Source organism: Pteropus vampyrus, unplaced genomic scaffold (genome assembly GCF_000151845.1).
Source record: "Pteropus vampyrus isolate Shadow unplaced genomic scaffold, Pvam_2.0 Scaffold50, whole genome shotgun sequence".
Classification (NCBI taxonomy): domain Eukaryota; kingdom Metazoa; phylum Chordata; class Mammalia; order Chiroptera; family Pteropodidae; genus Pteropus; species Pteropus vampyrus.
In genome coordinates this window covers 531,471-558,718 of record NW_011888831.1, presented here as the reverse complement: position 1 = coordinate 558,718, position 27,248 = coordinate 531,471, and the positions used below count along the sequence as shown (strand labels likewise).

At 45.2% G+C, this 27,248-nt stretch overlaps 1 protein-coding gene and 1 pseudogene across 15 annotated transcripts in view; one reads left to right on the top strand and one right to left on the bottom strand.

Moving 5' to 3' along the window:
- The window catches only part of MINK1 (misshapen like kinase 1), a 50,198-nt gene that overhangs the window by 9,124 nt on the left and 13,826 nt on the right, over positions 1–27,248 (bottom strand). For all 15 annotated transcript variants that reach the window (XR_002780225.1, XM_011359706.2, XM_011359702.2 and 12 more), the window contains exons 2-12: positions 8,088–8,153; positions 6,290–6,346; positions 6,094–6,219; positions 4,020–4,130; positions 3,523–3,613; positions 2,951–3,081; positions 2,567–2,621; positions 2,351–2,429; positions 1,911–2,086; positions 1,348–1,417; positions 755–968 (exon numbers count right to left, since the gene is read on the bottom strand). Coding sequence is in view for 14 of the 15 variants with exons in the window: in XM_011359706.2 (XP_011358008.1) it covers positions 755–968; positions 1,348–1,417; positions 1,911–2,086; positions 2,351–2,429; positions 2,567–2,621; positions 2,951–3,081; positions 3,523–3,613; positions 4,020–4,130; positions 6,094–6,219; positions 6,290–6,346; positions 8,088–8,153 (1,176 nt within the window). In the remaining variant the exon portion in view is untranslated. The remainder of the gene's footprint in view (positions 1–754; positions 969–1,347; positions 1,418–1,910; positions 2,087–2,350; positions 2,430–2,566; positions 2,622–2,950; positions 3,082–3,522; positions 3,614–4,019; positions 4,131–6,093; positions 6,220–6,289; positions 6,347–8,087; positions 8,154–27,248) is intronic.
- Positions 14,787–14,905, top strand: LOC111739537 (annotated as a pseudogene).

Genomic DNA, 27,248 nt, shown 5'->3' with positions numbered 1-27,248 from the left:
CCCTAACATATACTCTCACGCCTCTGAAATCAACCTCAGCCTGTAAATCCAAATAGAGTGAGCTTTAATAATAGCCTTTGGCCACAAGAGGGCAGCAGGTGCCTATGCACAGAAGAGCAATCAAGAGGAGACTTTGCCAGTTCCTTGGCAAACATCAATAGCTCAGGTTGCATTTTACTTTCACAATCTTTCTGACCAAGGGTCTACACCCCGACCTAAAAAAAAAGAAATAAAAAGATCTCTATTAAAATGAATTTCTCCCACCTCCAATTAGTCCAAATGACAAATTTAAGCCAAAACAATTAAAAAGAGGGTCTTTAGAAGGATCTTCATGTTCAGACCAGACAGCTGCGTGACAGTTTGATACATAGGGGCCTGAAATGTTTGTACACAGACCCCTAGGTCCCTGAGATTTCAGGTAAATGGGGCTAGATAAACCCAGAGTGGAGGTTTATGTAGAAACAAGGACAGGGACAGTCTTGTCCCTGGGGAATCGGTATGGCTTTTCAGAAATAGCTCTGCATTGAATGGATGCTGACAGCACAACCATCCACACAGGGCTGGGGAGGGGGACAGTCTGCCTGGGGGCTGAGCCTCTAAGAGAGGACAGAGCCTTTCCACACAAGTCTGGTGAATGGGGTAAGAAAGCCCCTGCTTGCTCCCTCTTCTCCCTGCTCCCCAAAGGGAACCAGGGATGGGACCAGGACAGGTTGCTGAGCCAGGCCTGGACCAGGCCCTTCCAGGACAGCCCCACCTCCTCAACACGCCGCCGCTCCTCCTTCTGCTCCTCAATGCGGCGCTGCCGCTGGTGCAGGAGGTGTTTGATGTGCGCTTCAGGGTCTCGTTGCTGTTGCTGCTGCAGCTGCTGCTGCTGTTGCTTTAAAGCCTCCGAGTTGCTCTTATTCTCCTGCTGGAGCCGCAGAAATTCTCGGCGTAGCGTGGACTCACCGGGTACATTCATAATGGAGCTGGGTCAGGGTGGCATAGTTGGAGGTTGGGGTCAGAACCTGACCCCAGAGAGTTAGGCCATCTCCTATTCTCATGCCTGGGGAGCCAACTGAGTAGGTGATTTACCTAGACCAGTCTGCCTCAGGTCACTTCTGAGGACCAGGAGAACTGCCCAGTCTTGGGCCCTGTCTTATAATATCCTAGCCTGCAGCCCTGAATCACTCTCTCCCCACCTCTTGCTCATTTCATTTGTTCCATTTCTTCTCAGCACTCAGAGATTGTTTTAAGGTCTCTAACTCTGTGTCTACCACCCCCAGATTAAGAGTCCCCAAGCCAAGGACCAATGATGTCCCCTCAGATAGAAAGTGATGGCCCCCAACCTCCACCTTCCAAGCCTACCTTGGCTCTCCTTCCTCTCCATGACTATCATCTTCTTCTTCGCTGCCGCTATACTCATATTCTGTCTCCTCTGTAGGGGGGAGATCACTGCTGTTTCTTCACACAGTGCCCCAGACCCCACCCTGGGCTAGGGAAACCTTAGATGGGGATAACCAATAAGGTCTGTCTGGATGGCCACACACATAGGTCCCCACCCACCTCCTTGGAGCAATGGGGTCTCAGGTTTGGGCCCGGACAGAGGCAGGGATTAGATCCCATAGTGGTTGGGATGTGGTTGGATGAGTATATACACTTACACATGCATGTACTCAACAGAAAGCTTTTGGCAGGATGTAAAAGAACCATACTTATTTGGGAAACTGACTTGGATCAGTGGTAAAGAGAAAAACCCCTCTGGGGTTGGAAGTTTGGGAAAGATCTCTTTGGACAGGGAGAGCTGGGGCCTAGAAGGGGAGCATGAAGTGAAACCAGGAAGAGCAAGGGCTGAAGAGAAGCAGGGGCTGAAGTGAAGCAGGGGCTGAAGTGTGTCCTGAGACTCATCACTTCCTTCCTCACCCACTTACCTTTCTCGCCTCGCTTCTTCCGGGATCGGTCAATGTGGTCTTTGAGCTGGATGCGGACCTGCCGCTCTGTGGGCTGGTCTCGGATGAAGGGAAACTTCAGCAGTTGCTCCGTTGGTGGGCGGCTCAGGTAGGTCTTGATGAGACACGTGTCAATGAAGTCAATAAACTTCTTAGACCTGGAGATAACAGTGGCTCACTAGGGGGCCCCCTTGGAAGGGGGCAGGTCACAGGAAGAAGATGGGAGATCATTCACCCAAAAGCCAACTTGACTTCCCTCCTGCTTTCTCCATATCCCAACACCAGCAACTCCCAATGCTCTGGCTGCAGTGCGGCCCCCTCCCAACATCTCTTCTATGGTGCAGGCCCAAGCCTAAACACAGACTAAGGCAGGGTGGCATTGTCCAGAGACCTTTCTAGATACCAAACCCCCAGAGACATACCATTTCTTGGACTTGAGCCTGGGTGGTGGGTTTCGAGGAATAAGGAAGAGGGCTCGCATTGGGTGCATATCACATAGAGCTGGGACACATGAGAGATATCATCAGTACCTTTGCTATGCTGAGCCTGAAGAAGCCCTCACCGTGACCTCCCGTGACCCGCCTCCTCCCTACAGCCGCTTTTTGGGTCCTCCCTTTTCTCTCACGCTCTGCACTTACGGGGGGCTCCCTCTGCCATCTCGATGGCTGTGATTCCTAGAGACCAAATGTCACTCTATGGAGGAGAAAGAAGAAGGACAGGTGAATGTTCCCAATAACTCTCTTTACCTACCATCCCTAGCCTCTTCAGGACCACTTCTTGATCCACTTCCACACCCCTTCCTGAGGCCCCTCTCCTCTAACCCCACACTGTCCTCCAACTCACCCAATATTCCCGTCCACACTTGCCACAAAATGTTCCCCAACCCCTCAGAGCTAACATATCATTAGACTGTCATTTGTCCCCCAAACTGCTCAAGCCCTCAATATTTTCAGTCTACCCATCAGCCCCATCTCACTTCCTGCCCTTGGCTGCCTCCATGTTCCACACTTTCTACTCCATACCCTGTAATCATAGGTGGCATCAGGGTTCTCATCACAGGCGATGACTTCTGGGGCCATCCAGTAGGGGGTCCCAATGAAAGTGTTCCGCCTGCCCACGGTGCGGTCCAGCTGAGCACTCACCCCAAAATCCACTGGGGAGATAGTGGGAGGGGTCATAACAGGGCATCACGTCTGCTCCCCTCATTTCAGACTCAGCATACGCACGTCCCCAGCTAAGGTCCTTCCCCTACCCAGACACTCCTCGGCACCTATTCCACCCCATCAACATCCTGAAAACCTGACCCAGTCTATGTCTTAGGGAAAAACCAAGGAGAAAGGACCAAGGGACAACACTCCAGGTCAAAAACTCTCATCTCCCCAGATGGACCTGCACAGCACCTGAGACATTAACAGGTAGCAAGGCAAAAAATTCTTGAGTGATTTTCAGCAAGAGGCAGGACATCCCAGGGAAGGAACGAGAGAAATGATCAAGCCTCCAGGTAGTGAGACTTAAGCCACCAGGGGAAAAAAGGAGCCTCTCATTCTGTCCTGGAGGTTAGAGGGCCCCATCTGCCTGGGAGGAATCTGCGCACCTAGTTTGACCTCAGCATTCTCTGTCAGCAGCACGTTCTGCCCCTTGATGTCTCTGTGGATCACCTTGTGGGCGTGGAGATGGGCCAGACCCTGGGGCAGGAGAGAGGGGCAAATTACCCCTGGTGTTGGAGAGGGTGGGAAAAGGGGAGCTGAGATAAGGGGAGGGGAAGCCATTAGTCTGGATGAGGCTGGGCTGAAGGAGCAGCCCATCTCCACCATGTGCCCAAGTACAGGCTGAGCTTTCCTGGGGAGCTTCCTTAGAGTGGTGGCTCCCAGGAATTCCCAGCAGCTGAGGGTTGCAAGGAGAAGTGGAAGAGCTTGGAAACAGAGGTGCTTGTCTCCAAGTTTAAGAATTCCCAAGGTTGGGTCTCTGTCTCTACCCTCTACCCCCATAAGGCCATCTGCTCCTTAGAAGGAACACAGTTTCATCTCCTCCTCAGTGCAGGGAGGGTCCATGCCCAGGAGCAGGAGGCAAGGGGAGTGGCCTGGCGCTCACCCGGAGAATCTCCCTGCAGATGTAGGCGATACAGTCCTCCTTCAGGGTGTTCCCTTTTGTGTTCTTTACCAGGTCTGTCACGGAACCAGCACCACAGAACTCCATCACCAGCTATGGTCCCAGGGAGCACCAGAAGGAAAAGCATCAGTCAGGCAAGGCCTCCTTCCCCTGCCGGCCCCCTGGAGGAGAACCAGAGGGCTTGGGGCCAAAACTGGTATGAGCTGGAGGGCAAGGGCCACATGCCCCCTCACAAAGGCCACAGAATTTCCTAAGATTAGGAGAAAAAGGGGAAGGGAATATAATTGGAAAAGACAGGGAAGGTAAGTCTGGGTCCAGAGTAGGAGCCCAAGGAATTCCTAAAACTAGACAAAATGATGTGGGTATGTGCATTTTCCTCGGGGAAGGGTCCAATGCTTCCATCAGATCATCACTGAAGCCCCAAACTCCGTGATAGTTAAGAACTACTGCTCTGGAGCAAAATCAGCAAACTATGGCCAGTGAACTAAGCATGGTTTTTACATTTTTAAGTGGCTGGAAAAAATCAAAAGAAGAACCATATGAAATTCAATTTTAGTATCCTAAATAAAGGTTTTGGGGAATACAGTGATGTCCGTTCATTTATGTATCTGTGGCTGCTTTCACATTACAATGGCTGAGCTGAGTAGTTGTGACAGACAGGATGCCCACAAAGTCCCAAATATTTACTATCTGGACCTGCACAGAAGAAGTCTGCTAACCTGTGACCCAGAGGCAAGAAAAGGGCTAGAATCAGCAATTCTCCAGGTCTGCTAGAGACAAAACAGTCCATGGGGTCTACCAGAGAGCTGCAGAGGGAACCTGGTAGCACTTTGGAGAAACTCTGCAAAAGAGGCAGGGCCAAGGTAGGGAGATGAGAAGAGCCCTGTGGCATCTCTAGAGAACCACTGAGACCCAGAGAGGCAAGTGCTAAATGGGAACACCCCCTGGGGATCAGCATGCCTGTCCAAATGTTTTCACTGTACATTTCCAAAAAGCCACACCCAAAACAGAGAAAGGCTAGATGAAATATGGATATCCGCATATGCAATACAGGTTATTTGCATATGCTCCCCATCAGGGCCCCAGCGGCAGAGCGCAGTGGGAGGACAATGCACAACAGACCCAGAAGGGGGCGCCTAGTGACTGGCACTTGGCTTCTAGTCCTCAAGGATCTCACACTACACACAGTTGGCAGGTAAACCTACCTGACACATAACTCACCTTTCTTTAAGTGTACAAGAAAGAGAGAAAGAGAAAGAAGAGAGGGTGGGGGGAGAGAGTGGAAAGAGAGACTGTGTCTTCAAAAAGATTAAGTGCTTAAGAGGCAGGGACCTGACTTATGCTTATCTGTGCAGGGTACAAAGAAGGTGCTCAATAAGTACTCATCTGGGAGGGGAGATCTGGCATGAGTTCCAACACGCCTGTCCCCAGCCACTGCCACGTTCCCTGCTGCTCTCTCCTCCACACTGGCTGAGAACTCAGGGAGACTGAGGAATGAGCTGGTACCAATGCCCAGGTAAGGAGGGCAAATGACTTAGGAATGTTCTGGACCAGGAGGGAATTTGGGGAAGTCCAAAAGAGCTTCAGCAAGCTCTGGTTAGAACAATCATCCAGAGGGCTTGTGTACTGCCAGGAGGAGTCCAAGTCCCATCATCTCCCACAAATATTTTGGTCTGTTGCTTTCCCAGGAGCTGTGCCAAGACAGGAGAACTGATGGACTAACCTCCCTGTGGTCTCTTCCAGTCCTTGCTAGGATTACACTGTTCGCTACTTATGAAGTACCTGATGGACACAAGGTAAGGTACTGGTCAGGGCCAAAGTGGGAGCAAACCCCAAAACCTCTGCCACTAAAACATTAGAGAACAAGAAGCTACAAAGTGTCGGGGGCTCTGTGTGGGTCAGGAGGTTCCTCAATCTGGACACAGGAGAGGCTGTGTAGACTGAAGGGAGGGCTGGCAGGAGGAGACTATGAGCACTGATGCCGAGTTCCAACCAAGCAGCTTTGGAGACAAGAAAGGGCAAAGAGGGGCAGGGGGACAGGCCATAGGGCACTTACCCAGAGCTGGTCATCATTTCCAGGGGGGCTCTTTTTGATGAAGGCCCCATAGTAGGTGGCAATGTTGCGGTGGTGAGAGTATTTTTTCAACATGTTGATCTCCTGTTTGATCTCTTCTTCTTCGTCCTAGGTGAATGTGAGGTGAGTCCTCTTCTCAATGTTCTGACCCTCCCCTTTGCCCCAGGCAGCTCCCTACCTCTGTGACATCCATGACCTTGATGGCAGCCAGCTGCCCAGTCTTGACATGACGACCCTGTGGACAGAGAGATGGGCATGGAGAGATCTGGGTCCATGCTCGAGAAGGGCTTAACTCTGAGAGAGGCCACACCTTTTGGCTATTTTCTGCCTTAGACAGTGCCTCTCATGGTGGCTAGACACCTCAATTTATGGGTTGGTCATAGAGGCAGACAATCATAGGGCTACAGAAAAACTACCAAGCCTGGATTTCCAAGTTCTACACTTGATAAAGATGAAGGGTCTCCTCCCCTAAAACACTCAAGGGAGATGAGTGAGAGACACTTATATTCTGTTCCAGCCTCCCTGGCTCGGACTTCCTACAGTTTGAAAGATAGAGCGGGAATGAAATATACCTTCTCCATCCTCAGAGAGAGCTGAAGGGAGCTGGGGGAGGAGGCTGAGGAGAGAGGACCTTCACCTCTCTCTGCATCTTCTATGCAAAACAAGCTTCTTTCTCGACCAGCCTCCTCTGAACAGGAGGCCTTTCCTAAGATCCTCCATCATCCCCTACCCCTAGGCTTTTTATTATTGTTGACAAGAATAAAGACAGAACTGAGATTTTTAGAGAAATGAGGGGAACGCAGAAGGGTCTAATGACATGTGTCGATGGCCCCATCACCAGTGTTAATGGGGAAGAAACTTCTTCTAAAGGATGTCTCTGACATTCTGCTCCCTCCTCCCTCCTGAAATTCCTAGCAGGAGCCATCTTAGGCTTGGACAGGAAAAGTCCATGGCTTCCTGGGGAAGAGCAGGATGAGGGAAGGCAGCCCCTCATGAGGATGAACATGGGTCTAATAATCCATTGCCAGACCATGGATTATTTTTATCCTCAGCAGTCATTCAAGACCCCAAGCCCCAAGAGGCAGTAGAACACAGAGCTATGATTTCCACGGCAACAACTAGGCAAGAGATGGGAAAATGGGGGGAGGGGAACGCCCTTTTCCCAAAGCTTACATGGAGGAAGAGTAAGAGTTAAGGCAGGTGGTCTCAGTGACCCAGGAAACAGGGCCCTGAGATGCACAGGAGACTTTTGAAAAGACCCAGCATCATGTCTGGAGACAAAGAAGCCACATGTGCTCTGGGGGTCTCCAGCTCTGGGGCAGCATCCACCTTGAACATCTGTCTGCTGCAGCTACCTCCCCCCATTCAAGTATGACCAGTGGTCAGGCCATGTGAGAGGGCTGGGCTGGCCAGGCTAAAAGCTACAATCGGTGGCTGAGGAAATGCCACTTTTGTGGGGGAGAGGCAGCCTCAAAAGCAGAAGGGCTGAGCTCTGGCTCCAGCTGTGCTACAGGCCAGCTGTGGGAGCTCAAGAAAGTCATTTCCCCTATGCAGAAGGTCACTCATTAGATCCCACCCACTGCAAGTCCTGGGTGTCTCTGTGGTCTTGGGAGAAGCCAAACCTTCACCTTTGGCCTGAGCTCTGCTCTGAACTTCCAGGTGATCTCAGACACATATGTCTCCATACCCTTCCAATTGCCTTCATGTGTCCCTTTCTCAAACTCCACTCATCTCCAGGTCTGTTCTTTGTTACACCCAGGACTAGTTCTAAACTCAGTCCAGCAAAAACATCCCACTTCTTGCTGCTTCCTTCTCTCATTACTTTTATTCTTCTCTCCTCTTTCTCCCTTTCCCAGGGCTCCAGCCTCTGCAATCTCTCATAGCCCCTCAAATCTCCTGACCTGGGGCCCACTTCTTCCACCCCCCCTGAGAGTGACCCAGAGAAGACAGTCACACTTCTGCACCATTAGTCTTACCTTATATACCTGTCCATAGGTTCCATTGCCGACCACCTCTACCAGCTCAAAGATTCCAGCAGGGTCCTAGGAGGAGGGAAGGAAAAGAGAAAGAATAAGGTGTCAGGACTTCAGAAAAAGCTTATGTAGCTGGGGTGGGGGGGGCACTATTTAATCGGGAGAGGAGAGTGAAGACTAGTACATTATGAGGGGCCTGCAGGGGGAACTCTGATGACCAGCTACCCTTTTCCTGGATTGGTTCAGAGTTCATGTTCAATGGGAAAAGACAGAGGAGATAAGAGGAAACAGAAGCCAGAGCCAGCTGGCTTTTCAAAGACATGTTCCTGATTTTCAACTCAATGACAAACTCTGAAAATCTGTAGCCTGTCTACAAAGCGGGGAGCTTCAGTACCCATTCCTGGGATTGGTGTCAAGTTTAAATGACCCATAAATGCTTAAGACAATGGTGCCTGGCCCAGAATGTGTGTGCAATAAAAGCTACTTACAATAATTATTACTTTTTAAAAGCAGAGCTGAGGAAAGCTAGCAGGAAGTTGGAATTTGAAAACTACTATCCTTTTGTCTTTTTCCTCCTTCCCAGTGCTGAGACAGAGGGCTTCTGAGCCAGTGTTTGTGGCATTTGAGGAGGTAGAAAGGACCCTCAGGTGGGGAAGGAGAGGAGACAGTGAGAAGGCCACTAGGAGTGGCATGTGAGAAGGGAGAACTTTCAGTTCCTACTTTTCTGAGACAGGCAGTACTAGGAGGAGAGGGCCCGAAGGGCTCAGACAAAGCCTCTAAAGAGGTTCATCGCCTGCTGGGCCGAGAGCAGGCAGCCTGGCTGAGCAGCACAGCTGCAGGGAGGCCGCCCACACCCTGCTGGCAAGACTTCTTTTTTGAGAGAGAAGCTGGGGAGTTGGAGCTGCAAGCACAGAGTAAGCCCGCCCCGGTGCTGTCCACACTTCTGTGCAAATACAGATCAATAGGCCCCATCCCGCCACCTGCAGGACTGAGAGGGGAGGCACAAAGTGAAGATATCAGGAAACAAACTCTCCGGGCAATGCTTGGGCCTCTCTGCTGATAATTCCAAAACTATGGAATCTAAAAGTCCTTTCTCCTTGATTTTGAAAACCAGTATAGAGTTTCTTAAAAAAAAATTGTTCACCCTTAATCCACTGAAGTAGGCACATAGAACATATCTTGGGCATACTGGAGACCAAGGAGACACCAGCCTCAGGCTTTTTAAAAGAACATCCTCACTGTACACTGTCTCTGTACATTTTCTCAGAGAGAGGAACTGGAGAACTGGAAATGTACTTCCTGTCAGAGCACGTATTATCATGCAGTAATTGTGTATTTACTTGTCTGTAAATTCCTGGAAGAAAGGGACTGAGTCCTCTTTGCTCACCAGTGTGTCCAGTACCTGGCCCAGAGCCTAGCACACAAAAGCCTGAAAGGACATCCCAAACCTGCTCCAGGGGAATACGTGATACAAGTTGAAGAGAGTTCTACGAGCTCTGAAGGAGCTTGCATTGACCAGACCAAGAATCTCGTGGTCCTGTGTTAAATTATTTAGCTCCAGCTGAAGTTACTTAAAAAAAAAAAAGTCTTGAACAGTTCTAAAAAAATCTCCCACAAGAAAGGGAGATATTGTCCCTGCAGTGTGGAGGACTAATAAGAGGTTTGTCTGAAACTGAGAGCTGCAAGGAACCTGGAAGACGGTATTTTGTCTATCTGCAAGTCCAAACTTAGAGGAAAGAAACACAGTTCCCTAAAAATCTCCCCCAAAGAAGGGCTCATCCATTTTGGGGCCTCTTAACCGACTATTGGGAAGTACTTTTCTACATCTAACCCAGTTCTTTCTGGGATGTACAGAGACAGGAAAAGAATTTATGGTTCTTTTGATGTTCTGGATGCTCCTAATCTAAGTATGATTTTCTGGATGCTCCTAATCTAAATAGAGAGAAAATGTGACAGGCCTGTAAGAGTTATAATGATACCCTACCATCACCTCAAAAGCACAAATAGATTTAATTTTGTAATCTTAGCTCTGAATCTGTTTCCCTTCCTATATGTTTGGGAGGCACTGAGGGATGAAAAAGCAATCTTTGGGATCAGACAGTGGATTGATATTGATTTAACAGTTTCATGCCCATTTCCTTACCTATAAGAAAGGATGACACCTACTTGAAAGGGTTATTCTGAGAATCAGGCTGAGACCATGTATGTGACACAGTAGTTACGGTACCTAACATCCTCCAAAGAGGCCATCCCCTCTCCATTTTTCAAGAGCAGCACCATTTCCACACCAAAATCCTGCCTGTATACTCCCCTTCTTTCCTTCTCCACATCAGTCCCCTTATCCTTTCTCCCTTCAAAATGTCCCTGTTCGTCTCTTCCTCTCAATTCCCGAAGTTGCCACTAGACCAATCCCTTCTCTTCTCCCTGCCTCACCACTCTTCTTCCTTCTACTGCCACTGCCAGATTTAACCCTCCTAATACAGTGTTTTCCTAATTTCATTCTTCTACCTGGAACCAGCTTACAGAAGAAAGTTCAAATACCTCAGCCTGATAAAAAAAAAAAAAAAGTTGTCCAATCATTAGCCTACCAATAAATGTTTTCTTAGTGAGTGTCTATGTCTAACCCTGCACTGGGCCAGGCTCTAATCAGGGAAAATAAGGCAACTTTCTCTTCCTTCATTCATCCATTAAGTATTTATTGAGCACCGACTGAGTGATGACTCCTCAATTAGGCACAATGGGGAGCTGAGCGATATATGAGAAACATGGAAGGTCCCTCAAGGTCCTTCTAACTTTACAGACAGGCCCAAAACCTCAATGTAGACACATGGCAGTATATGATTATATATGCCAGAAGAGCAGCTGGAAGTACTCAAGGCATTGAGAAAATCCTTAGTATAGTGGAAAGAGCACTGGGGAGCCCCTTTCTAGGGAGAACTTTAGCATTAGCTGTGTGTCCCTGAGCAGGTATTTCACTGTTTGGGGCCTTATCATCCTTACATAAACTAAGAGGGAGTTGGATTGGGTAAAAACTGTTTCATGGTTTCAGGGGACAGAATTAAATTCAGGTTGGAAATCTCAGGCAGGCTTCCCAGGGGAGATGGTGTCTGAGCTGGGCTTTGGAGGCTGGCTAAGTTTTCAGTCGGTGATAAGAATTTAAGTGCGGGAAGGCCATGCCATATTGAGGGACAGCAGTTTGGGTTTGGACACTGAATTTGAGATGTTAGGGAACACGTGAAAGTAAATGTCTATCAGGCAGTTAGAAAACAAGGGTATAGAAATAAATATTTAGAGGATATTCACAAGTTAAGAGTTGGACACAGGAAATGGGATGTCCAGAGAGAGAAGAAAAGAATAAAAGAGTGAAGGCCAGCCTCTGAGGAATGGCCACGTGCTACATGTTGGAAAGCAGACATCAGAAGAGGAGACAGTCAAAGAGGACTGAGAAAAACGGCCTGGCATTAGCATCTAGGGTACCACTGGAAACTTCTGCAGAAGGCTGGAGGACAGGGAGTGATGAGGAAGTGAAGGCTATGGATGCAGCACCCTCTCTGGAGAAGGCTAACTTTAAGAGGAAGGGGGGAAATCAGATGATGGCTAGAGGAGGCAGGGGCAGACAAAAAGGTTTTCAGAATAGGGAAGATTTCTCATGCTTGGGGAAGGGAAGAAGTCAGAGAGGAGACTGATGATGCTCGGTGAATTGATTTTTTAATGATATATATGTATATGTATGTATGAATGTATGTATTCCATAGTATATAAACTGTATCTTCCACTGGTTTACATAGTGATAAAACATAATAGTGCCTATTTCTCTCTTATACACATACCCAAGGTTTCAGAATGCCCAGAAATGCATCATAGTTCAAATATGATTTATGCACTGATCTGGTTTCGAATATGGGCCCTTCAAATATGCACCTGTGTGCTTGGTCACCCTGTTTGGTGGCAATTTAGAAGAGGCATCTGTAGAGGATGGTGTACTGCTCCGGGGAAGCCACCAGGCAAGCAGTCCTGGCTTGTTCCCTGCAAATGAACACAGCTCTGTAACAATGCTGTTGTAGACCTTCTCCTGCTCTTTCTCTTGGTGCTCAAACTGTTTTCAGTAGTCTGATTTTTATCCAGTTAGCTGCTGGGAGGTGGGAAGGGATGGGGACAAAGGTATAGGTAATCAGTGAGAGGAGGGACAGAGAAGGATGAGAAGAGATAGAAAGTGAAGAGATACTGCTCTGTTGAAGTAAAGAGGAAGGAAGATGAAGGAGCTCCATAAATGCCTAATGACCTTGACTTTAATGATTACGTCAGATCATCTGCTAAGTAGGAGTACGGGGCCTGAATGAGGTAGAAAAACACTACACAGGGTACTTTAGGGCAGTGGTCCCTAACATTTTTGGCACCAGGGACTGGTTTCATGGAAGACAATATTTCCATGGACCATGGGGATGTAGGGGATGGTTTCAAGATAATTCAAGTGCATTACCTTTATTGTGCACTTGATTTCTATTATTACATTGCAATATATAATGAAATAATTACACAACTCATCATAATGCAGAATCAGATGCCATGAGATGCAGCTGTACAACTGAAATACATCTACTCACATGTCACTATAAAGCCTGCCATCAGATGCAGCTTAATTGTCACTTGCCACTCACTGATGGGGTTTTGATATGAGTCTGCAAGCAACTGATTTATTATGGTCTCTGTGCAGTAAAACCTCTCTGTTAATGTTAATCTGTATTTGCAGTCGCTTCCCAGAGCTAGCATCACTTCCTCAGCTCCACCTCAGGTCATCTGGCATTAGATTCTCAAAAGGAGTGCACAACCTAGATCCCTCGCATGCACAATTCACTATAGGGTTTGCACTCCTATGAGAATCTAATGCCTGATGATCTGAGGTGGAGCTGAGGCAGTAATGCTAGTGCTGGGGAGTGGCTGCAAACACAGATGAAGCTTTGCTTGTTCATCCACCACTCACCTCCTACTGTACGGTTGGTTCAGTCCCTAACAGGCCATGGACTGCTACCAGTCCCTGGCCCAGGGGTTGGGGACCCCTGCTTTAGGGTACTGATTCTCAAACTTCATGCTATGTAAGAATCATCTAAGAAGCAGACACCTAGTATTGGGCTCCAGAGATTCTGATTTAGCACCACAGGTCTGGGGTGAGGAGCAAGTAATCTGTGTATTTAATGGATCTCCTGGGCAAGTCTAATGCAGAGGGCAGTGCACCTGTTCTGAAAAACACTGCATTTTAGGGAGTTATTAACAGGTGAGTGGAAGGTGTAGGATTAACCACGAGCAGGTTAGGGATCTGAGAGAAGTCAGGTAGACTGAACAGTGGTAGGGGAACGAGCACCACTCTGGATGATCAACAACTGCTCTCTCCTATAATAACTCTACAATGCCTCTAAACTTACTGCCCATTTTTTATATGTTCAAGTGCTCAATCATGCTTAAAAATCACCTTTCCCTTCTCAGCCAAGCCAAATTCCAAGATTTTTTTTTTCAGGAAGTCTTCCCTAGCTACTCTAGTCCACAAGCTATCCCATCCATGAATTTCAACCTCAATTTCACGTACTAATTTAATCTCTACCATGAGTTTGAGTTTCTCAAGAATAGGATCAAATGGATATATATTTTTTAAACAATCTAAAAACAAGACAATGTTGTTGACTCTTGTCACTTCTATTCACTTCTAGTTTTATGCTAGAGGTTCTTCTAGTCAGAGCCATTAGGCAAGAAAAAGAAATAATAGGCATCTGGATTGGAAAGAAAGAAGTAAAACTATATGTGCAGATGACATAATCTGACATGCTGAAAACCCTAAGAAATTCACTAAAAATCTATTAGAAATAATCAAAGAATTCAGCAAAGTCACAGGATACAACTGCATTTCTATATATTACAATGAATAATCAATCCCAAAAGGAAATTAACAATCTCATTTACAAAAGAATATATTTAACCAAAGAAGTAGTATACATGTACATCGAAAACTACGAAACTTTGTTGAAAGAAATTAAAGGCCTAAGTAAATGGAAAGATACGCCATGTTTATGGATCAGAAAACAATACTGTTAAGATCTACAGATTCGATGCACTTCTACCATAATTCTAGCTGGCTTTTTGAGGAAACCGACAAGCTTATCCTAAAAATCATACAGAAATACAAGAGATCCAGAAGAGACAAACAATCTTGTAAATGAGTAACAAATTTAGGAGACTCACATTTCCTAATTTCAAAACTTACTAATAGAGCTACAGTAATCAAGACAGTGTAATACTGGCATAAACACTGACATACAGATCAATGGACTAGAATTGAGAATCCAAAAATAAACTCCTAAATTTGGAGTCAATTAATTTTTGCCGAGTACCAAGATCATTCAATATCTTTCAACAAATGGTGCTAGACAACTGGATATCCACATGCAAAATAATGAACTTGGACCTCTACCTCATACCACACACACACAAAAAAACCTGTAAATGGATCACAGACCTAAAAATGTAAGAGCTAAAATCATAAAGTTCTTAAAAGAAGACATATGAGTAAATTTTCATAACCATGGACTAGGCAATAATTTCTTACAGATGGACACCACAAACACCAGCAACAACAACAAAAAGATAAATTGGACTTCCTTAAAATTAAAAACTTTTGTGCTTCAAAGAATACCATCAAGAAAGTGAAAAGAAGTCTACGGCCATGCCACCCTGAACGTGCCCGATCTTGTCTGATCCTGGAAGCTAAGCAGGGTTGGGCCTGGTTAGTACTTGGATGGGAGACCACCTAGGAAGACCAGGTGCTGTAGGTGTTAGAGGAGAGGAGAGGAGGGGGGAGGAGAAGAGAAGAGAGAAGAGGGGAGGGGAGGGGAGGGGAGGGGAGGGGAAGGGAGGGGAAGGGAGGGGAGGGGAAGGGAGAAAAAGAAAGAAAAAAGAAAGAGAAAACCCACAGAATGAGAGAAAACATTTGCAAATTATATATCAAATAAGAGACTTGTATCTAAGATAAGGGACTTATATCTGATAAGAGACTTGTATCCAGAATTAAAAAAAGACTTCTCAATAACAAAATAACTCAATAATAAAAAGACAAACAACCCAATTTAATAATGGGCAAAGAATCTGAAGAGGTGTTTCTCCAAAGATAATATGGTAGCTAATAAACACATGAAAATATGTTTAACATTATTAGCCACTAGGCAAATGCAAACCAAAACCACTAGATACCACTTCACATCCATTAAGATTTCCAGAATAAAAAGGATAGACAATAACAAGCACTGGGAAGGATGCAGAGAACTTGGAACCTTCACATACATATTGCTGGTGCAAATATAAAATGATGAAGTCACTTTGGAAAACAGTTTGGCAATTCCTCGAAACGCAAAACAAATAGTTACATATGACCCAGCAATTCTACTCCTAGGCAGATACCCAAGAAAACTGAAAACATATGTTCACACAAAAATTTGTACATGAAATGTTCATAGTGACATTATTCATAATAACCAAAAAGTAGAAACAACCTCAATGCCCACCAACTGATGAATAGATAAATGTGATATATCCATAAAACGAAATATCATTTGGCAATAAGGTATGAAGTAATGATACATATGCTACAACATAGATGAACCTTGAAAACATTGTTAAATTGAAGCCAGTCAAAAAAAGGGCACATATCATATGGCTCCATTTATGTGTAGCACCCATAATAGGCAAATCCAGAGAGACAGAAAGTAGATCAGTAGTTTCCAGGGACTGGATGGAGGTGGGAATGGGTGGTGACTGGTAATGGGTACTGGGTTTTATCTGGGGCTAATGAAAGTGTTCGGATATTAGACAGTGGTGATGGCAGGTCTGCAAATACACTAAAAACACTTAAACGTATTTTAAAAGGATGAATTTTGTAGTATGTGAATTATATATCAATAAAGCTGTTATTAAAAATAATAATCCTAAAAGAGAGTCACAAGTATAAACTTCCAGTTATAAAACAAGTCATAGGGATGTAATGTATGGCATGGTGACTATAGTTAGTAACACTAAATTGCATATTTGAAAGTTGCCAAGAGAGTAAATTTTAAAAGTTCCCATAAGAAAATAAAAATTCTCTAACTATATATGGTGATGGATGTTAACTGGACTTACTGTGATGATCCTTTCCCAGTATATGTGTCAAGTCACTGTGTTGTACACCTACACCTAATGCAATGTTGTATGTGAAACATATCTCAATAAAAAAATAATAATCCCAAGAGTACTTCCCACAGCATTCAATAAATTATGTTGATTAGTGACAGTTTCCATTCTAAGAAAGCTACCCTACTAACATGAAGGGAGCTCTCAAAGTGCTTCTGGTCTAATAACACAAATGAGAAAGTCCCGAGACAAACACAGAAAATGATGAAATATAGCCACTTATATGATTAAGAGTTAGGCAAACAGGTTTCTATTCTTGTCTCTAACAGGCTATGTGTTTGGGGCAAGTTACTTAATCTTTCTGGGTCCCCTTTCAACAGGATAGGAAAGCTTCCCAGTTCTAACTCTATGATTCTAAATGCTCAAGTCCACACTCCATGAAGCTGCCAACCTAACAACTATGCATTACTTCCTTACTGTGTGCCAGGAGCTGTGTTAGGCTCAGAAATATAGTGGTGAATAAAATGGAGCAGTCCCTATCGTAACGGTGTTTACATTCTGACGGGGGAGGCAGACGTTAAACAACTCAACAATTAATTGTTTAATTATAACTGTTGCACATCTTACATACTATGGAAAAGTACTCCATGCAAGGAGAACAAACTTGCCCAGGTCTGGGGAATTAGGGAAAGGTTCACTCAAGACAACATATTTAAGCTGGGGTCTAAAAGCATTTCCAGTACTACTCTCTGAGCAATGAATGCTATTTTCTGTCCCATCCTTGTGGTCCTTATCTTTACTATCCTATGTGCTCTCCCAGATTTTCTGTCTCAGAGGTATCTCTCATTGCCCACCCTCCCCATATCTCCTAAATAATTGCATAGCTAGTAGTTTTTAAGCATTTTTTTTTCTGGTGCTGCTGAGCACTTCAGAAGTATAATCTCTTAACAAACTCTGAGGTTGGTGCTGTTGGTATATTCACTTCACAGGTAAAGGAAGTTTAGAGCAATTAAATGACTTGCCCTGAGTTACACACAGCCAGGAAGTGGTAGAGTCAAGGTCTGACCTCAAAAATTTGACTCTAATGCTTGCTTTAACCTGCTCATAGCATCTGTTGCCTAAGGGACCAGGTTTTCAACCTTTGTTGCCCCAAACATAGCTCATGAGTCCAAGAAAAGGGTTCCTGATCCAAAGATAGCCACTCCAAGACTGAACCAAGACTGAAGAAAAAAGATGAACCAGGACAGAGGACAAATTTTTCCCTCAGACTTTCCAACTAGAACCCAGAGGGAAGATGCCAGATAGTACACAGAGTCTGGCTTGAGAAGACCATTATAATCTTAGGTAAAGGAAAGCTGAAAACAAAGTAGAGTGCAGGGAGAGGAAATGAGAGTGCAGGGAGGGAGATGGAAGAGGGAAAAAGATTGACTGACTGGTTCTAGCTGTTCCTTGGTGTTACTGTGAATCCAGAACTTCTCTACAGTTCCAGTTCCAAGGAAATGGCTATGCTGCAGTTCTCGTGCTCAAATGCCAATGAGATTCTAGACCTAAAGCAAATTAATACTAATAGCAAGCACTGTTCTAAGAGCTTTACATATACCACAAAACTATCATTATTCCCATTTTAAAGATGAGGAAATAGAGGCTCAGTGAATGTAACTAACTTGCCCAAAGTCAAACAGCTAATTAAGTGGCAGAGCCAGGATCTGAGTCCATGCTACAACCTATCTCTTTATTTGACATAGCTTGAGCAGGTTTCTTGCAACCAAACAAGCCAGATCACAACATCATTATCTAACGTTTCACATGATTATATCTCAACTCCCTAAGTAGAACAGAAGCTCTTTAAGGGCAGGAACCAGGTGGTACCAGGGTACTACGTAGTATGAGAGTTCTGCACACTTGCCCTGATATGGGTGCCTGAATGGAAAATAACAGCAGTTAGATCGCCTGTGCAAGTCAGAATCTGTATCACACACAAAATTACTTTTGTTACATAGTAAGCATGTGAAGTAACAGTATGCAGCTGCTTTCACTCACTAGAGCTAATGTTACTAAGCATTTCTTATCCTCCATATTTTATAGACATTAAAATTTACAAAGCCTTCCCTTGACAGAGAGGCTGTAGAAGGTACCATAAAAGTGTTGGAATTGATTATTGAAGAGTAGGGCTCTAAGATAACTGACAGACCCCCTCATGTAGGTCAAAAACAATCAGAGATATGTTATGTGACACTGTGCTTTACACCAGCAGTCCCCAACCTTTTTGGCACAGGGACCGGTGCTCTCATGAGAATCTAATGTCTGATGATCTGAAGTGGAGCCGAGGCAGTGATGCTTGCACTGGGGAGCAGCTGCAAATACAGATGAAGCTTCATGAGCTGGCCCACCACTCACTTCCTGCTGTGTGGCCTGGTTCCTAACAGGCCATGGACAGGTATCGGTCCACAGCCCGGGAGGTGGGGACCCCTGCTTTACACTGTATAATGTCATCTACAATTTATAATATACATATTCAGATATGAAAAGACAGCAGTGATGTTAACTGTAAAAACTCTCCCAGTAGATGTAACTCTATGTGCCATGTACAAGGGACCATGTTTCACACCATGTTTAAACCTGCTATGCATAGTTAATGACAGACAGCTCATTCAGGATGTTACCCTTGCAAGACTCAAGAAATTCCTGTCGTCTATTCTGTTTTCTTCACAGCACCGGGTATGTCTGTATGTTTCTGAGTAGGCATGAGGTACTCAGACCCTTGATTTAATGTTTAATTGCCAGTCAGAGCAAGGATTTGGTCCAAGAAAACTTTCTGGAAGAAGTCGAGGAAAAAAAACTGGAAGAAGAGGCACCAAGGTAGGTGAGTAAAAAGGGTTGGCAAAGGGGCAGAAAGGGATGAGTTGTCCCTACAGACTCTTCCCCTGTCTTAAATTCCCCTTTAATGATCCCCGGCTATAGCCCGAGGACTTCTGGCTAATGCTTCAGAATCTCCCAGCATTTGGCACATGGTATGTGCTTGACAAAGGAAAGCTGAATGACGATTAGGCACAACAGCCTTGATCTTTCCCAAGATGCCAAGTTACACCTTCATTACAAGCTCTGCTCACTAGTATTGGCCAGGACAGAACTGGGCATAAAGTTGCCTTGGGCTCTTTCTTCTCTGCTCTGCTGATCCCCAAGGGGCTCCCTGTGCCCCTCCAATAGCTCATATCCAAAGAAAGAATTACAGGGAAATGGTGAGCATAGCTCTGACAAACAGTGAGGCAGTTAGTCTGATGTATGTAGTCCAGCACCAACTGACATTTTCTTTTCCCTTCCCTGAAACCAAGAAGTCACTTAAATACAGTAGTAGGGCAGATTGAGATACGGTTAAAAATAAAGACTGTGATTATTTTCCAAGAGAAAAATGCAAAAGAGTTTATGCATCAATTGTTTCAGGGCTACCAAATCACAGTCCAGTTCAGGAGCTAGGACGAGGTGGCAGATGACCTGAAGCTCAAGGATGAGGAAGCAGTGACCGAAGGCTGTAGGACAAGGGAAGGAGAGGAGTAAACCCTAAATAATCCCTCACAAGTAGCATATGCATACCCAGCAACATACAAGAGAGGTCCGGAGTTACAATGGAATCTAGGATGAAAGCGGTGGGAGACAGGATGGGCAAAAAGAAGCAAGCACCTCAGGTCTGTGGTCACACTTCCTGGAAGGGGCCCAGAGCTTGCAAATTAGAATCCTGGCCTCCTAATCCTGTTCCACTAAGATACCTCCTCTAATCATCTGTCTCTTCCCAGGGTACTTCAGATTGCCATCTCCAAATGGGGAAAGTCATTCATGCTGAGTCTGCTTTGCATGTAGATGAAATCTCCTGAGGGGTAAGGTTTTTTTTTTTTTAAGTACTTTAACGAAAGTGAACTGTTATCTATATTAGCTGGCATCTTTTTAAAGTGCCTATTTGAGAATGCCTTCTTAAACTCTGGCTCTACCTTCTAGGAGCCTCTAAATTAGACATCAATACAGAGAGAAGTAACATACTGAGGAGAGTTATCTATGTAAAATATACAGGGTAAGACAGCTTGTGAGGAAAATGTGGGAGAAGCGGTAGGATAGGAAAATGTATCCCCCACTTTTTTGTTGACCCATGAGTATTATAATTACAGAATTTCAGAGCTGGAAAGGTCCATCCATTAAGAATTCCAGGATATTCTAGGAGGCTGCTAGCATGGAAAAAGAATTAGAACCATAAAGCCTGGGGAAGGGCTGGAAGTCCTTGGGAAAGAGAGAGGACTCATCTCTCCAGTGCTTCAGGGCCAGCAACGATTAGTCACTTGAATATGCCCTGTCAGCTCCTGCTGCTGTAACTAGTGCCATTCCCAAACCCAGGCAAGGTGCCATCCTACTCCCAACAGGGAAAGAGCACAAGGAGGTGGGGCTGCCCTGAGTGTAGGAGGTCTGGGGAAGGGAGGCCACAGCCCCATTTCCTCCCACTTATAGGAGACAGGCCCGTTCCTATTGTCAAGCGTACCAGGACTCCATGGAGTATGAGAGACACAGAAAAACCTATGATAAAGACAAACAGAGGGGGGAAGGGGAAAAGAATGGTGGGACCAGTAGGGAAAGAGAATGAGAACTTGTGATCTACAGAAGGAACCAAGAAGAGCTGGCATAAGGGAGTCCCCAAGACAAACGGCTCTCTTGCCTGGAAGAGCAGGGTTGCCAGGGCCTGTGGAGCCTCTATTACTGAGACTAGGCTGGGCTGAGAGGCCCTCCCTCCCAGAAGAAAACAATAAGCCTGTTTTCCTGAGCTCTTCCTGTGACCCAGAAGGCCCACACAAAAAGGAAGAGGGCGGCAAAGGCAGTGTGGTACCAAGGTGCAGTCTCGGGAAGGGGGCCTTCTACCTCCCAGGAGCTCATCCGGGCCTCAAAACCACACCCAAAAACCCAATAATCTAAGTGCTAAGCAGTGACAGCTATGCAAATGCAGCTTTAAAACCTATCCCTCAGTCCCACTATGAACCAAGTTACTAACCCTAAACCCCTTCTATAGGAGATATTCTGAAGCCAACACCAGGGGAAGGGCTAAAATCCTGATAGATAAGGGGTAAGGTGGGGCTGCTCTGTGGGACAGTTTCAAGTTCCACAGGGACATAGGTCTTACTCAGAACTGGCAGAGATATGGAGTCAGGGGAGTAATCTAGTCGAGGAGTGGAGACTTAGACATCCTTTAGTTAGCTGTAAATAGCTATGAGATATGTGTGCATGTGCGTGCATGATTTAAAAAATGCAAGAGGGTGTGTGCGTGAAAAAGAGAAAAAAAATGGTAGTGGATGTGTGGGCAGGGGTTAAGGAAGTGGCAGGAAAAGTTTCGTTATGTCACCTCTTCCTTCCTACCCAAGCAGAGAAACCAGACACAGCCCCAGGACCTAACTGGTCCAGATGCCTGCCTTTCTCGAGGAGGTGGCCCTCCAAGGCCTGAGTCAGTCTCCATCTACTCCTATGCCAGCACAGGGAAGTATGACACATTACCCCCACTCCTACCCCACAGGGCTATGTGTGGAAAGCAGCCCCAAAGCTAAAGCATGAGACAAAGGAAATATTCCTACGGTGAGAAAGGAAGTTGGTGGAGGAGAGGGATCATCAGAGTACCTCTAATTGACCAACAAACTGGAAGGAAAAGAGAATGAAAGGAAGGTTAGAATCCTCAGCAATTCTCCACTGTCTATCACATCCAACAATAAACTGGACTCTAATAAAGCCTTTGGAAAAACTCCTTTTCCCAGTTTTCTTTACTCTGTAAAACTGACTCTCCACTCTGCCCCAGGCTAAACCTACTTCTCACACTGTGTAACTGAATCAGATCCTTTTATGCTGGTTCCACACTGTGAAGTACTAGTACTGTTTATCTACTGACTGCTATACATGTTTTGAAGTGTTTTTATGGGAATGAAGTGCAGGAGAGGAAGAAATCAAGTAGGATCTGGGAGAAGAGGTGGAGGGAAAAAAAAAAGATATGCTGGGGAAACCGTAGTTTTGAAGTCACTCCTCCTGAGTCTCTATGCCAGAAAGACGTATATGTGAACATGAACGTATATGCTTACAGATACACACAGAAGCAGAAACAAGTCCAGACATGACACATACATGAACATAAACACCATTCTAATCAGAAACCAGTCAGAACAGAGGGGACACTGCCTGAGCAAGGAGGCTGGGAGCAGTTTCCCTCCATGCCTCCATGGATCCCCATAGATCTGGCTGCTCAGACAGAGACCCTGTGCTGGTTCTTCATCCAGATTAGAAGTCTTCATGGCTGCAGAAGCCCACATGAGGTCGGTAGCTGATACATGGAGGGAGCTAGATGAGAGAGGTTTTTGAAAGAGTGCAGAGAAGAGAAAGTCAGGCCATGGGGGAGGGAAAGAAGTAGAAAAGGGACGAGAATCCAAGCTGCCTCGTGCTGTTCTAAAATGGCCGCAGGCAAGGCAGGGGACAGATGGTCCCTTCCTGATGCTGAGCAGGAGAAGTGGGGAAAGAGAAAAGGAAAAAATAAATACCATCACAGTCAGAAATTTAAAAATAAACCGAAAAACTTAAAAGATAAACAGCTTGCTTCTGAAGTTCCACTTGCCTCCAGAGCCTTCTAAGGGAAAACAGAGAACTGCAGACCTGGGAAGACAATCCCTAGCCTCAAGTCTGAGGACAGCTGGAGGTCATTCCAGCCATTCCCCTGCTCAGAGTCGGAAAGTCTTACAAAGTCTTCTAGGCAGCTGAAGTGGTATCTTCTCTTTCCTCTCCAATACTCACTTCCTAAGTCTCAATTTTTTAAGGCCTTTGCTTTTAAAATGAGATAAGCTGTCAGAGCAGCTGCATCTTGGCTCTTCCACAAGAATCAGTTTCTTTTGCGGCCAGGAGAATAAATTTCACCACCTCATGGCTGCTGCCACTGCTGCCATCACCCAATTACCCAGCACCTTACTAACTACAAAGTGCCTTCACAATCATTATCTCATTTGCACCTTAGACCTGTAGGGAAGCCAGGCAGAAATTATTAGCCCATTTCACAGATGAGAAAACCAAGGTTCCGAGAAGTTAAACGTTTGTCAAAGTGAAGCTAGAACCCAAGCCTGTATAATATTTTGATGGCAAATCCAAGGAGGCTTCCTATGGTCTGCCCCCAACACCCTGGCTCTGTCTACCAGATTCCATTCACTATCCGTAAGCCAAAGAGATTTTTCCTCAGGCTCAGATCTGGCTTACAGCTGATTACAGTTTATCTAGAGTTTTGCCAATTCCCATTTTGGGGTCATTTTGTTTCTTGCTAGTGTGGGGACAAGGCCGAGCAAGGGGCAGGAGTCCTACCCTCTACTGGATTTCTCTCAGTTCATCTAATATGCCATACCCTTTCTTTTACCTCTGGGTCTACGCACATACTGTTCACTCTTCCAAGCACATCACTCCTCTCTTTACCTAGCTGTCCCATGCCCATCTTTCCAACCTCAACGTAGATATCACCTCCTCCAGGAAGTTTCCCTGACTATCCACTGCTCCCACAGTACCCTGTACTGCCCCTTTCATGGGACCAATTACATTTTTGTGAGCGATTCTTTGTCTGTCTCCTCTGCTACATTCAATACCTGTCTACTGAATAAATACAGAAATAAAAGAAAGCTGGTGTCATCTAGAAAAATCTTCCTTTCTCCCTAATACAATGGTTTCTAACACTAGTTTTTGGCTTATCTCCATTCTTCCAAAATAATCCATAAGTATTCACTTAAGAGCAATGCACTAAGGCAGCTACTGAGAGTAAATCCTTTCTTGTCATGTGAATCAGCATCCCATAATTTATATAGTTGGTAAATATGTATCACTAAACCAGGGAACTAAATCAGGGACTTTCCTAAACCAAGGAACTCCTGATAGTGGACAAAAACCAAATGGGAACATTAATAAGGACCCAAAGACCATAGGAAGCAACAAGGCAAGAAGAGATAAAGGGGGAGATTTCCTGGAAGAGAAAGGAACTAAGAATTCTGAAAAAGAGAAAGAAGTGGGCAGAGGCTGGGTTAGGTGAGAAGGACAAAAGGTGGTCCCACCTCAGAGAACAACTGACAGGAAGGTTCAAAATCATAAGAGGATAACGCAGTGACAGATTTTCTTGGCTGAAGTAGAAAGAACGCCAGTAAAATGGGATGACAGGGAATGGTTAGTACTTCACCAAGAATCAGAAGGCCTCGCCACTGGTTGATTCTTTTGTGTAATTTAGACAAGTCAGCAAATCACTTCACCTCTCAGAGCCTCTTTTCTGATCTACCAAATCCCATCTCACAAGAATTTAGAGATATAAAACACTTTGAAATCCATAAAATGTTACAAATTTGCAGTCATTATAAGAGACTGCCTCCCATAGAGCAAGGAAAAACTATGTCAAACCTAAATGTCCATCGAGGATGAATGGATAGAGATGTGGTCCATCTACAATGGAACTAGGCAACCACAAAAAAGATAAAATATTGCCATTTGCAATAACATGGATGAATCTTGAAGTTATTATGCAAAGGGAAATAAGTCAGAAAAAGAGAAAAACTATGTTTTCACTCATATGTGGAATATGAAACAAAAAGAAAATGAATAAACAAAAACAAACTCATAGATACAGACAACAGATTGGTGATTAACAGAGGAGAGTTGGGTGGAGAGCAAAAAGGGTCAAAAACATGGTATCGGAGAACAAAAAGGGTCAAAAATGTGGTATCTGATAGAAATTAGGCTTTGGGTGGTGAGCATGCAACAGTGTATACACATAACAAATTATAATGTTGTATACCTGAAACTATATGTTATATGCCAATGTTACCGCGATTAAAAATTTTCCACATGTTAAAAAAATGTCATTTACTAAAAGACTGTTGGTGTTACTGGAGTTTAGAGTGAAGAATGGCAAATCAGGAGAAAAGAAACAAGATGAAAAAGTAGAACTGAGAGGAGGGCAGGTAAGAGAAGGGAGAAAAAAATATCTATGGCCTTGGAGGTAGGGCTAAAAAGAGCAGGGAGGAGGAGGAGTCCCTGGGAAGCAGACACTAAGGAGAACAAGAAAGGGCAGAGTATGGAAGCCGGAGAAGGCAGGCTGGGGGGTGGAGACTCAAGCCCATTCAGGCTGGCAGACACCAAGCTCACAGAGGAGGACAACAATAATCAGGGGCTGGATAATAATAAGGCTTCTCACTGCTGGTTTTCAATTGTAGCACAAACAAATCATTATACCCCATTGCCAACCTCCTCCTGTAGGAGTCAGGTGTCCACAAATCCAAAGCAAGAGAATAGGGAAGCTTTGTGGCCAAGGAAACCTGTGACCTGTCTTACCCCTGTCTTTCTTGCCTCTAATTCCAGATGGGAGACTAACCAGCCGCCAGGAGAGAGAACTGAGGAAAGAATGCTATGAAAGACAAGGCAACTATGAAAAGAACCTGGAATGAAGGGCAGAGGGCACAAAGCTGAGTCAGCTGGGAGAAGAGCAGGTGAAGGGTGGGGTCGGCAGGGAGGGGGAGGATGAACTGTCTGATTCACACACTTAGAAAGGAAGATCAGGATTATTCTCCAAAGGGTGGAGATCAGATAGTCTCTGGCCCCACAAAGGACCAACTCAGAATTAAAGCCCAAGGGATGTAGGTGAGAAAGAAGGAACTTCCTGACTAGCAAGATAGAGCAAATATGATCACCTAAGTTTTCATCAGGCCTCTCTCTCCTCTTTCTCCTAAGAAACCCTCCCTGCCTGCATTCATATCAACTCTAGGGCCTGGTAAAATCAGTTCATGCATTCACTCAAATATCGAGTGCCTGCTAGATACTAGACTATGGCAATAAACATAACAGAAAGGGTCCCTTCCTTTGTGGAGCTTATAGGAAGTAGACATTAAAGACATAATGACACGACAATTGTACAAATTCAGCTGTGATAAATTATAAAGAAAAAGTACAGAACACTATTAGAAAGATGAAAAGGAGGTCAGGATGAGGGAGGAGGGCCAGGAAAGGCCTTCTGAGGAAGTGATATTTAAGCTGAGACAAAAGGACAAATAAGAGTTAAGCAAAGAGTCTTAAATCTCCAGGCAAGGCCTTGTGAGGAGCCCAGAGGCCCTAGCCATCCAGCCAGGAATCTGTGCCTTTCAACAAAGCACTTTACACATTTTGTACAAATCTCCTGTCTCTCACATCTGAACAAAGCCACATATCCCCATCAGAATGTTCCCAAGGGTGAGGCGCAGGTTTTTCCCCTCAGGTTGAGTGGTTCCTCTGGGTGGGCCCAGAGAGCTTTTACACAAAAGGGTAAGCAGGGTCACAGTGACTGCCCAGTTACTGCCAGAATTCCTGACTCAGGGGGCAGGACAAACAGGAGTTTCAAGTTCATGTATTAGATTCTGAAGTTGCTCTTTCTTCCAGTGAAGCTGGAAGACTTTCAGGAGACGGTAGAAGGCTCTAGAGCAGAGAAAGGGAAGCCAGGCTCACGGAATTCTATGCCTAAACCTGGGGGCTCAGTGACTCACCCAACCAAAGCCATTAAGGTAGAACTCAGTAGACTAGGTAGGTGGTTTTCTCTTTCCCAACAAAACACAGGAAGAGAGGAATATTAACAGAACCCCAGGAGACACCCTTTCTGGGCACTTTCTTTCACAAGAGCAATCAGGTAGCTACCACCTATCTAATGAGCAGTTACCAGGCCCCATACTTTACCTCCACTTTTATTTAACCCTTGAAAATTTAACCCTTGAAATAGCACTATTAGATGGGTCTTGTTATCCTCACTTGACAAATGACAAAAATGAGGCATGGGGATAATAATGACCTTTCTAGAGGTCAAACAGTTAAGTGACTAGGATTTGAATTCAAGTCTGTCTCCAGGAGCTATGCTTTTGGGGGTTAGTGATGATGGGGAAGGCTCCACCCTTTTGGTCCTTCCCTATCTTTAAAACCCAAGTGAAAAATTCCCTTTCTTTCTGGGTCAATCCTCACCTCGTTGGACTC